Source organism: Oncorhynchus nerka, linkage group LG13, assembly GCF_034236695.1.
Source record: "Oncorhynchus nerka isolate Pitt River linkage group LG13, Oner_Uvic_2.0, whole genome shotgun sequence".
Taxonomy (NCBI): Eukaryota; Metazoa; Chordata; class Actinopteri; order Salmoniformes; family Salmonidae; genus Oncorhynchus; species Oncorhynchus nerka.
This window is the reverse complement of record NC_088408.1, coordinates 47,861,622-47,874,699: the sequence shown is the minus strand read 5'-3', so window position 1 is coordinate 47,874,699 and position 13,078 is coordinate 47,861,622. Positions and strand designations below refer to the sequence as shown.

The 13,078-nt window shown below is 39.9% G+C and overlaps 1 protein-coding gene across 6 annotated transcripts; it reads right to left on the bottom strand.

Moving 5' to 3' along the window:
• Positions 1-662: 662 nt before the first annotated feature.
• Positions 663-12,652, bottom strand: LOC115139606 (heterogeneous nuclear ribonucleoprotein Q-like). 6 transcript variants are annotated; one of them, XM_065026451.1, is made up of 13 exons: positions 12,529-12,616; positions 10,522-10,662; positions 6,934-6,981; positions 6,509-6,686; positions 5,694-5,812; positions 5,503-5,610; positions 5,110-5,223; positions 4,706-4,882; positions 4,428-4,563; positions 4,129-4,334; positions 3,256-3,405; positions 3,031-3,152; positions 663-1,775 (listed from the first exon to the last, which is right to left on the bottom strand). In XM_065026451.1, exons 4-13 carry the CDS (start codon positions 6,684-6,686, stop codon positions 1,199-1,201), a joined length of 1,887 nt encoding a protein of 628 aa, XP_064882523.1. In that variant the 5' UTR covers positions 6,934-6,981; positions 10,522-10,662; positions 12,529-12,616; the 3' UTR covers positions 663-1,198. The 6 variants fall into 6 exon arrangements, with proteins under 6 accessions (XP_064882523.1, XP_029533033.1, XP_029533034.1 ...); XM_029677173.2 differs by lacking the exon at positions 10,522-10,662 and having other exon boundaries at positions 12,529-12,586; XM_029677174.2 differs by lacking the exons at positions 6,934-6,981; positions 10,522-10,662 and having other exon boundaries at positions 12,529-12,619.
• Positions 12,653-13,078: the final 426 nt, after the last annotated feature.

Here is a 13,078-nt window from a genome sequence, read left to right as displayed (position 1 = left end):
TTCACCAAGACCTCTACACCCTTCAACTTCACATGCAACAAGGCTATGCCATCAGGAAAAGGTAGAGCAGAACAGTGGCCTTGTGTTATTTTAAGGTAACCAGAGTCGAGTGGTTGGGATATGGAAAGATTGGTGGTTATGTCCAAACTACAAGCACTACGTACAGACAGTTGATGCATGCCAATTATTCCCATCATTGCTTATTTTGATTGAGAAACATGTAAGATCAGTGTTAAGGCTACCAATGACTATGTAGAGCCTTCGGGGACAAGAACATCTTCAGACTAATTTCGTAATAGCCAAAGGGATACATTTCAACTGGCCATCGGAGAAAGACTCCACTTTATGACATTTCTTTAAAACGGGAATCCATTTAATTTGGGCTACGAAATTGTGAAATCTAAATTGAGAATGTTCGAGATACGGTCTCAAATTTTAAAAAACAACTCAAATGGAGTATGTCTCTACACATACTTAATACTTGAATTGTGGAATATGCCAACTACTGAAATAAGTGATAACATTTTTTTATGGCATGCAAAAGTGAAGTTGCTGCATGTGGCAAACATAAGCAAACCTTTAGTTATTTTCTTCCACAAGGAGCCTTAAATTTGAAGGCAATTTGAAGAGAGAATTTTCCGAAACATGAATTTGAAACACAATTTGAGGTTTTGTACACTTCTGCGTGTATGTTTATTAAAGCAGACAAATAGCAAAAAAAACACAAGCCAAAATGTAAAGCCCAATAAATAGGACTAGTCTTTTTTTTCTTCTTTTTTACAAGACACGCCATTTCCTAGCATTATCTTCTGTAACATACAAATTGTGGTGTCATTTGTTTTAAGTAGGTACATGTTTAGGAGACATAAGTTTAGTTGCTGTTAGCTACTTAAAACATGGAATCACTAAAAACATACATAAAACTACAGCCAAATAAAATAGCTGGATCACATGATTGCACATTTTTTAATCTTTAAACCTGATTATGGAAATCGCATTAATCAACTTTGAAAAAAAAACCAGTTAGTCAAAAACAGTTGGAAGTGTGACTACTGTTCAAGTACAAGCAGATTATTAAAATATATACAAGAAATCTTGCCAGATGTCACCAAATTGGAAAAAAAGTGAGGCAACCATATGGATTTAGGGCCAATCAGATCAAGTCTAAAAAAGGATTTGGAATTAAAGCCCTAATGTTCTACTTCCACTGTTGCCCAAAATAATCCTGATAAAACTCCTGGTTGTCAGATTTGTAACCATAGTTACCAGAATGATCACCACCTTGGAGCGGTTGCTGAGCAATGGGTTGAGAGCCCCAGTTCTGATTATTGGTTTGGCACCGCTTGGAATCTGGCTGATTGTACCCATCAGCTTTGCGCTTTCCTCCTACATTTCCACTGTGGTCACCCCTCACACCACGTACCCCGCCGCGGCCTCTCTGTTGCACACCTCCTCTGCTTGATCCTGGACCACCACGCGGGGAAAAGCCACCTCTTCCCCTGGGAGCGCCTGGCCTACCTCTGGCTGGGGATGCCCCCCGTGCACCTCTGCCACCTCTTCCTCTAGCGGGAGCCTGAAAGTCATCATAGCCGTAGTAGTCGTAGTCATAGTCGTATCCCCCGCGGTAGTTGGGATAATCATAACCATAATAATCGTCGTAATCATCATAGCCATAATAGTCGGGTGGGTAAGAATAACCTCCCCTACCCCGGCCGCCTCTTGTGGGAGGGGGCAACTGAGGGGGGCCGTAGTTGTAATAATAATCATCATCATACCTATGGGAGAAACAAGCAGAACCTGGCAAAAATGTTCAAGGCACTGAACACACATGGACTCATTGTTCTGATTTGATCACGAAAGCCTTGTTCACACTGGCAGCTTAAAGTGACTCAATTAGAATCCCATTAGAATCGGTTACTTTTCCTGCAGTCTGAACAGCCAAAAATCACATGAAATCAGATAATTCAAACACACATTTCAAACCTTCATGTATATACTACCTCAATTGGCCCGACCAACCAGTGCCCCCGTACATTGGCTAACCGGGATTGTGTCCTGCCACCCACCACGCCAACCCCTCTTTTACGCTACTCTCTGTTTATCATATATGCATAGTCACTTTAATCATATCTACATGTACATACTACCTCATTCAGCCCGACTAACCGGTGTCTGTATGTAGCCTCACTACTGTTATTTTACACTGTCTTTTTACTGTTGTTTTTATTTCTTTACTTAACTATTGTTCACCTAATACCGTTTTTACACTGTTGGTTAGAGCCTGTAAGTAAGTATTTCACTGTAAGGTCTACATCCGTTGTAGTCGGCGCACGTGACAAATAAACTTTTATTTTAAACCACCTTCGTAGGTGCAAATCTGATTCCTGGCCATGCGACTTTTCTGAATGGTAAAATATGATTTATTTGCCCCCAAATGTTTTTTTAGACTGTTATTAGGCATATATTGTTGCTTGTTAGCTGCTCTGTTGACCGTTTGACAAGATCAAACTGTAGGTAACTTGCTTGTTAATGGTTTACAAACAAATGAGTGAATGTGCTAGAAAGACAAACAGCTACACAACTACCTGCTGTGGCTAGCCAAAAAGGACTCATTTTAAAAGGCTTTAAGTGTTATTACACTATGACACTATTTGAACTTTCAAAGCAACTGGGAAACATCCATGGCAGGCATTGTTGTTACCTTAGCCTGCTACATAACTTCTGATTGATAGGAAGCACAAGCACCACCAATCAGCCTACATCACTGCACACACACCCATAATTACTATGACAACTAGCATAGCCATATCAGCAAATAACTGCCATCTGAACACCCACAAATCTGATTTGGTCACTTGTACCTTTCCATTTTGACAGTCAGTACTCCAAAACGGATTTGAAAAACAAAACGGATTTGAACATGAGGGCCTTCAGTGTAAACAAGGCTTTAGAGTCAGTCATGCACCAATTTAAAATTGGGCCTTGAAAAGTGGAGCGCAAAAAAATATATTTTGTAAAGCCATGTCTTACATGTTTGTTCTGGCTGCTTGTCTCTGAGCTTTGCGTTCCTTCCTCTTCTGATCAGGGGGCTTTGCAAAAACTATGTCAATGTGCTCTCCTTCCAGAACTTTGCCATTCATTTGAGCCAACGCCTGTGGAGATTGCAAACTACAGTCATCATACAATTACACTGTACACAATGTAATTTACTTACCACAGTGTTTTCTCATTATATTACCACTCAATATAAAGTACCTTGACTGCAGCGTCCCTCTCATCAAAATGAACGAAGGCGTAATCTTTCAGCTTTTTCACTCGCTCCAGTTTACCAAACTGTCCGAAGGATTTTTCAAGTATTTCTTCCGTAACACTGTTCGCAAGGTTTCGGACAAACAAAACTTTGACCTGTGGGTTGAAATGCACAATGAGAAACGTGTTAAGAACTTCAACTACATGGGTTACACACAGGCATCAGTGTGATCTGCACCCACTTAAAGACTAGTGGTTGTATTTTGTTAAATTAAAGACATCAAAGGTTGATCAAGCATCAACTGCAAGCCTATAAAGCGAGACTTCAGGTTGGCAATATATCAAATGAAAATCTATGACAAGACTTGAAAATGGCTGTCCAGCAATGATCAACCAACTTGACAGAGCTTGAAGAATATTAAAAAGAATAATGTGCATATATTGTACAATCCATGTGTGCAAAGCTCTTAAGAGACTTACCCAGAAAAACTCTCAGCTGTAAATCTGTGCCAAAGGTGATTCTAACATGTGTTTCTTACATGGGTGCGACTACATATGTAAATGTGATAACGGCTTTCATTTTCAATAAATTTGCAAACATTTCTAAAAATGTGTTTTCACTTTGTCATTATGGGGTATTGTGTGCAGATGGGTGAGAAATCTATTTAATCCATTTTGAATTCAGGCTGTAAGAAAATGTGGAATAAGTTGAGGGGTATGAATACTTTCTGAAGGCACTGTATATAGTGCAATACTGTTGAGCAGGTCCAATGGGCCCTGGTCAAAAGCAGTGCACTATATTGGGAATAGGGTGCCCTTTGGGACATAACACCTTGTTTCTCCAGTGTTGCATCACTTTGCAGTCAGCAGATCACTTACCTTGGCCATAACCTCTGGATCTGGGTCCTCGATGGGGTCTGCCCATTCCACAGTAACCACATTCCCCCACACTTTCACCTTGCCACTCATTAGCCTGCGTCTGGCCTGAGCAGCAGTTTTATGGTCCTCGTATTCCAAAAAGCAAAAACCTCTGTTCTTCTTTTTGTCATCTGGCTGATGGTACAGTATGACATCATTAAGACCCTCTGTTAGAAATAGAAAATGTTAAGCGAGGTTTGAGCAAAATGTGATCATGTATTTAGTTACAACTACAATACATGTCATTAGTTCTTTCTTACCTGTGACTTTAGCAAACTCCTCCACAATCTGTTCTTTCGTTTTACTCTTGGGGATGGAGCCGACGAACAGCCGGTTATTGGCAACAGATATACACACTCCAATGTGTTTGCCGGGGCGTATTTCATGATTATTACACTGGGGAAAGAGGAACTCAACCAGTGTGACAAGGATAAATATGAAAAAGCCATGGCACAGACTATGCCAAAGTTCATACTTCCAAACTGACTGATAAGGCTGAAGAGACAGACCATAACTGGAAGCATGGGGAGACACTGACCAGGTTTACAGCCTCCGAGGCAGCCTCTTTAGTGCAGAAGGTGACAAAGGCGTAGCCCCTGTTCAAGCCACTTAGGGGGTCCATCATTAGACGTAGATCCCAGATAGGTCCCGCCTTCTCAAAGAGGGGCACCAGCTCATCCTCAAACAAGTCTCGAGGAATTTTCCCAACAAATATCTGCAAAGGGAAAAACATTTGTGAGCAGCTAAGTGGTCAGTTCTGGAAATGTAAAATATTTATGGGAATCTTTTACAATTTGGACCAGTCAGATCTTAGCGGTAAGCTCTCAGTGCAACAAGAGTCACTCCAGAATTACAAACGTCATCATAAGGCCAAACAGAGATTTGTCGACATTTGATGGTCTTATTCTAAAGTGTTTGTTCGCTGAAAGATAAAGACCTTACCTCTGTTCCAATAGTGGGTTGAGCACCTGAATACACAGACTCTGGGGGGGGGCCTCCATACTTCCGCTGACCCGTTGTCACATCAAGTGTATAGATGGTTCTATCAAGCAGAGCCTGTCATTATCAAAATAAAAATATTTTATGTTGCTGTAACCACACACAGACACCGCTTGATTTTCACACAACCACAATAAATCAGCTATGCAAAAAATGTGACCGCGTAGCCTAAACTGACAGACTTTTGTAACATTGGTATAATACTCAGACAAGCTAAGTCAAGATCAAGTCTGCCAACAAATGAGCAAGACTTACAATTGGCTATGCCAAGATATTGGAAAAGAGGCATGCCTTCATCTCTACAAAGAGTAAACTTCATTCCTGGTGTTGACATACTTTTATTTTCGCCTCATCTGGTCCTTTCGTGGAATCTAAAACTTTGGTTCCTTGCTTCTCCCTCTGTCTATAAGTCTTCATTACTCCACAGAGGAAGGCACTTTTGTTCTGAAAAGGAAAGTTGAAGCTTTTAGTACTCCCTGCGTTTCATTAAATCATCCTCAATTAAGTGTAACGCAGTGGCCACTTACTTGCACGTGCGACAGATCACTTTCCTTAAATTCAAGCAGGACTTGTAGAGCACCTTCTTCGTTAAATTCTTTCAATGCTTCAATAGCCCTTTCATCTAGGTCACTGTGCGATACCAAGCCTGTAGAAGGGTGACATTTCAAATATAACCACTGTTTGCCAATGAAATCACAAAGAACTCATGGGATTATGTCCAATCAGATCTTAGCGGTAAACCATCACAGCAATGTTGAGTTGCTCCAGTATTTGAGTATAGAGATCATCATGTGGACAACCAAAACCCCCCAAAATTGTCAACATTGCTAGAAATAGTAACCAGACAGGTTAGTTGTACATTATAAAATATGAAGAATAATGATTTATGCTTACAGAAACCAAGGAAATGCACACGAACAAGCTAATCAAAGGAGGGAAAAAGTATCTTGCTAACAGCACCCACACCCAAAGCATTAATCCTACTGCATGAACCAGGTCAGCTGTACATGCACAAGTCAATTCAGACATCTGAACACCCCCACTACGCTTTTCTTTTGCCCCCCCAAAGCTCCCGCTTTGGGCTGGATGTGCAAATGTGTAGTTTATACATGCATAACCTATTAGCAGAATTAGTGTTAGCCATAGCAAAGCTCGTCAACTCAACCCAAACACAATGGAATCAAATTCACAGTTCTTTGTTATGGTGGGGATAGCTTAGTTTGTAAATATATCACACAAAGTTGCTACGGTAAATAAATAAAAGTTTCTAATAGATATACAAACTAAAAAAGGAAGAACATGACAACAAAAAACAGTTAGGTTATGCTTAACATGCACTTACCTGCTATGTAAATTGCATCTAGTTTTTCTGCAACTTTCTGTGGTAAACCAGCATCTAATAAAGTCTGGAAATTGTCTGAATGGATAACCTCAGCTGTAGTTTTGTCCACTTCAGTTATGTCTATTGGTTCCTCTGTACCATTCCCATTTACATGATCAGTTGTCTGATCGGTCGCCATCTGTTTAATGCAATGATGAGTAAAATTATTTGAATGACTGTTCCAATAACAGTTAAGCACCTACTGCACTTAGCCAATTCAAATAAGCAAAACATAACTTTCAGGCATAACATCATTGCTTGCCTGGAAATCCGAAGTTGAATTGCATTGAATATTATGTCGGGCAGAAATTAGTGTTTGACTCGGGAAAGTTTCCTCCCTCTACAAGCCAGAGTGTTTAATAAAATGATATTTTAACATACTTTACCGTTTGTCTGTGCAGTTGATCCTTTTGGCGGTAGCAATGTGAGACAATCTATTCACAGGAATGTACAATTACATCAACTCTGTAAAGTGCGGGTAGTGTTCAGATCTCTGAAGCATGCACAGAACCATGTAAACGAGCTCGACAAGTATGCATGCATCTCCTGCATATATATTTTATATTGTGCGCAAGCTTTCAGGTGAATGATTTCTTCATTTCAGACGAATGGTACTGCTATTGGATCCCCCATGGCTCCTAACTATGCTAATTTGTATGTGGGTTACATGGCGAAACAGTCTATTTTCAATCCTCTCAAAAATGTTTTCTTGCCTACCATCAGTATTTGGAAACGGTATATTGATTATATTTTTGTTCTGTGGAGCGGTGATGCAAGACAGCTCCAAGCGTTCCATGCTTTTCTTAACTCCTGTTCTGAGCATCTGAGATTTACTATGCAATCTGATACATGTCAAATTAGTTTTCTTGATCTTCTGATCTTGTGTGAAGAGAATGTTCTATACACTGATCTTTACAGGAAACCTACCGATCGTAAGTTTATTGAGGGCTGATAGTTGTCACCCACTTATTTCCCTTGAAAAACAGTTTGCCCTACAGCCAATTCTGTCGAATCAAAAGAATTTGTAAAAAAACAACCAGATTGACAGAAATATGGCTGAGACGCAAAGAAAATTCAAGGGGAGGGGGTACAAAAATGGTCAGATTAATAATGCCACTGAGAAAATTCAAAACAAGTCCTTTTTCAAGGTCAGTCTTGCAAAAATAAGCATTCTTGCATTCTAACTACCCGCTATTCAAAGTAGAGGTTGACCGATTATGATTTTTCAACACCGATACCGATTATTGGAGGACCCCCAAAAAAGCCGCCGCCGATTAAATTGGCCGATTTGTTAAAATGTAATTGTAATAATGACAATTACAACAACTGAATGAACACTTAATATAATACATCAATAAAAATCAATTAATCCTCAAATAAAATGAAACGTTCAATTTGGTTTAAATAATGCAAAAACAAAGTTTGAGAAGAAAGTAAAAGTGCGATATGTGCCATGTAAGAAAGCTAACGTTTAAGTTCCTTGCTCAGAACATGAGAACATATGAAAGCTGGTGGTTCCTTTTAACATGATACTTTAATATTCCCAGGTAAGAGGTTTTAGGTTGTAGTTAATATAGTATTTATAGGACTATTTCTCTCTATACCATTTATATTTCATATACCTTTGACTATTGGATGTTCTTATAGGTACAGTATAGCTTCCGTCCCTCTCCTCGCCCCTACCTGGGCTCGAACTAGGAACACATCGACAACAGCCACCCTCGAAACAGCATTACCCTTACCCATGCAGAGCAAGGGGAATAACTACTCAAAGTCTCAGAGCGAGTGACGTTTGAAATGCTATTAGCGCGCACCCCGCTAAATAGCTAGCCATTTCACATCGGTTACACCAGCCTAATCTCGGGAGTTGATGGGCTTGAAGTCATAAACAGCGCAATGCTTGAAGCACAGCGACGAGCTGCTGGCAAAACGCACAAAAGTGCTGTTTGAATAACGAGCCTGCTGGTGCCTACCATTGCTCAGTCAGACTGCTCTATCAAATCATAGACTTAGTTATAACATAATAACACACAGAAATACGAGCCTTAGGACATTAATATGGTCGAATCCAGAAACTATCATCTCGAAAACAAGACGTTTATTCTTTCAGTGAAATACGGAACAGTCCCGTATTTTATCTAAGGAGTGGCATCCATAAGTCTAAATATTCCTGTTACATTGCACAACCTTCAATCTTATGTCATAATTACATAAAATTCTGGCAATTTAGGCAGGCCAAACTGTTGCATATTCCCTGACTCTGCGTGCAATGAACGCAAGAGAAGTGACACAATTCCACCTGGTTAATATTGCCTGCTAACCTGGATTTCTTTTAGCTAAATATGCAGGTTTCAAAATATATACTTCTGTGTATTGATTTTTAACTTCTTGGTGACAGGGGGGCAGTATTGAGTAGCTTAGATGAATAAAGTGCCCAGAGTAAACTGCCTGCTACTCTGTCCCACATGCTAAAATTATTAGTAGTATTGGATAGAAAACACTGAAGTTTCTAAAACTGTTTGAATGATGTCTGTGAGTATAACAGAACTCATATGGCAGGCAAAAACCTGAGACAAATCCAACCCGTGGGAAGTGGGAAATCTGAGGTTTGTAGTTCCATTTAAGTGATTGCCTATCCAATATGCTGTGTCTATGGGGCCAGATTGCACTTCAAGGCTTCCAGCAGATGTCAGTCTTTAGAAAGTTATTTGAGGCTTCTATTGTGGAAGGGTGTCGAATAAGAGCCGTTTCAACAAGTGGACTAGGCTGAGGCCAATCAGTTGTTTACTGCACGGTCACACCGTTCCTTCTTTTTCCTCTGTAATGAATACGCTATTGTCCGGTAGGAATATTATTGAAGATTTATTATAAAAAGACCCTAAGGATTGATTGTAAACATTGTTTGACATGTTTCTACAAACTAATGGAACTCTTGACTTTTTGTCTGGATTTTGCACTTGCACATTGTGCCTTTGGAATAGTGAACTAAACACGCGAACAAAACAGAGGTATTTGAACATAAATATGGACGTAATCGAACAAAACGAACATTTCTTGTGGAAGTGGGAGTCCTGGGAGTGCATTCCAACGAAGACCAGCAAAGGTAAGTGAAGAATTAGAATGCCATTTATGACTTATGTTGACTCCACAATTTGGCAGGTAACTGTATGGCTTACTTTTGTGGCAGAACACTGTTCTCAGATTATTGAAAATTGTGCTTTGCCGTAAAGCTTTTTTGAAATCTGACACAGCGGTTGCATTAAGAACAAGTTTATCTTTAATTCTATGTAAAAACATGCATCTTTCATCAAAGTTAATGATGTTATGTTATTTGATGCGGCTCTCTGCAGTTTCTCCGGATGTTTTGGAGGCAGTTCTGAACATGGCGCCAATGTAAACTGAGGTTTTTGGATAAAAATATGAAATTGATCGAACAAAACATACACGTATTGTGTAACATTGAGTCCTGGGAGTGTCATCTGATGAAGATCGTCAAAGGTTAGCGATTCATTTTATCTATATTTCTGCTTTTTGTGAACTCTTTGGTTGGAAAATGTCAATGCTTTCTGTGACTAGTTGCTGACCTAACATAATGATATGTTCTGCTTTCGCCGAAAAACCTTTTTGAAATCGGACACTGTGGTTGGATTAATGAGAAGTGTATCTTTAAAATGGTGTAAAATACTTGTAATTATGAGATTTGTTTTGAATTTGGCGCCCTGCAATTTCACTGGCTGTTGGCGAGGTGGGACGATAGCGTGCCGAACGATCCCAAAGAGGTTAAGAAAGGCATTGGTGTTTATGGTTAGGTACACATTGGAGCAAGGACAGTCCTTTTTTGCGGATACACACCGCATCGATTATATGCAACGCAGGACACGCTAGATAAACTAGTAATATCATCAACCATGTGTAGTTAACTAGTGATTATGATTGATTTTATAAGATCAGTTTAATGTTAGCTAGCAACTTACCTTGGCTTACTGCATTCGCGTAACAGGCAGGCTCCTCGTGGAGTGCAATGAGAGGCAGGTGGTTAGTGCGCTGGACTGTTAACTGTAAGGTTGCAAAATCGAATCCCCGAGCTGACAAGGTAAAAATCTGTCCTTCTGCCCCTGAACAAGACAGTTAACCCACCGTTACTAGGCCATCATTGAAAATAAGAATGTGTTCTTAACCTACTTACCTAGTTAAATAAAGATTAAATAAAAAGGTCAAAAAAAAAAACACGCAAAAAACACATCGGCCAAATCGGTGTCCAACAATACCGATTTCCGATTGTTATGAAAACTTGAAATCGACCCTAATTAAAATCGGCCATTCCGATGAATCGGTCGACCTCGAATTCAAAGTGCTCTGAACAAATTGAGGGAATCGTTCAAACATTGGCACATTCTAAGATCCGATGATAGTATCAGTAATGTGGTTTCTGCCCCCATATTCTCGCAGGGCAGAAACCTCAGAGATCAATTGGTAAACTCTGATTTACCACCCCAAGATATCCCTGCACAACGTGTATTTGCTCCCTTTACTGGATGGAAACTACAAGTGTAATGGCTGTGCTCAATGTAATGGCACTTATAAATGTAGATCCTTCAAACACCCCCAAACAGGGAAACCGATCCCAACCAAAGGTGTTATCACGTGCTCCACTAAGGCAGTTATTTATCTTATAACTTGTCCCTGTAGTAAAAAAATGATGTGGGTAAAACAGCATCGTAGCACCATTAGGCGCAAAAGCTAGATTTACACAGTTGCGAGGCTCTCCTTAATTTTTAAAAAGTGTTCCACTCCCCTAGCCAGCACCTCGCCTAAATAGGTGTGCGTTTCTTTAGCCTCTAGAATCTGAATGCACTACCAGCGCTCTGAAAAGTTGATGTAATTATACATTCCTAATGGCAAAAATACCAACCGGTAAAGTATGTTAAAATATAATTTTATTCAACATTCGAAACTGATTCAAAAGCTAATTTCTGTCCAACATAGAATTCAACGTTAGGTTTCCAGGCCACATTGCATACAAATAAGCATTTAATTAATTGTCCTGGCAAGTTTAGTGCACAGGTGACAAATCAACCCGCCTATGCTGATGCTAATCACGAAACTACTACAATGAAGACATAGCTAACGTTATGATAAAAGCCATCAGTTATGTTACGTCGATGATCTTGTTTTAGCTAGCTACTATAGGGCCTGAACAATTTGTCAGGACACCAGGCATTATACTGATACTTAACTGAATTGGGAGTCATTGGTTTACCATTAACTACATTCAGTTAGCTAATTAACATTTGGTTTGAGTTGTTGGACTACCAATTCGAGTAGAAACAGCTAGTTACTTACTGTAGTTAACGTTACACGTGCTTTTGTGCACAACGATATTTTTTTCTGGCGAAGCTCTTACGGTCTGCTACTTAATTAGCTTCCAATGTATTGTTAAACAAGCCAGCCAGTGCAGCTTAACTACGTTAGAAAACGTTACTGTAACGTACATGGAAACAATTAACGCTAGTTAAATAGTTGCCAAGAAATGCTTGAATGTCAGTTAAATGTTAACGACTTAGCTAACTATGTTAAGACTTCAGTGTTTGCAATCCCGTTAACCAGCCCATGCGAGACATCCACGCCGTGTAGCCAATGCTAGCCATAGTTCTACGTAACCGGTTACTAGCTAAAGCGAATAACAAGTTAACGTTAGCTAGTAAACGTTAATTAACCTTTGTCATGCGTTTCACGTCTGCAATGTCTCACCGCTTCCGCATCGCTAGTGGATCTACTCCATTGGCGCCGGCCTGGTCTCCAGGCGCAAAATAGCTAGTCAACCCTGGAATTCATTTTCAAAATGTCGAGTAGGACTCTTAGGAGTAACGTTTAACGTTACTTAGCTAGCTAACCACTTTCCACATTGTTTAAAAAATACAGCCAGAACAAAAGTCACCTATACGCGTGAATTCACCAGTTAACACCATGTAAATACTTACCATTCGATAGTTCACCAAGGTGCACGTTGCTGATTTTGTCAGATTTCAGGGTGTTTAAAAAAATAAAAAAATACGATTCCCGGCATAAGGTTGGGTCAGGCTCCTGTCCGGATAATGAAAAATGGCGGCTACTTGACTGTAGATGCGAGTGTGTGGTCACTAGTTACCTCAGCCACAAAGTCAAAACTGACTAAATAATAAGAACAAAATTAGTTTTTTTATCTTAATTTCAAATAAATATTTGGTCAATAACAAAAGTTTCTCTATATTTTGTTATATTACCCTTTGTTGGCAATGACAGAGGTCAAATGTTTTCTGTAAGTCTTCACAAGGTTTTCACACACTGTTGCTGGTATTTTGGCCCATTCCTCCATGCAGATCTCCTCTAGAGCAGTGATGTTTTGGGGCTGTTGCTGGGCAACACAGACTTCCAACTCCCTCCAAAGATTTTCTATGGGGTTGAGATCTGGAGACTGGCTAGGCCACTCCAGGACCTTGAAATGCTTCTTACGAAGCCACTCCTTCGTTGCCCAGGCGGTGTGTTTGGGAT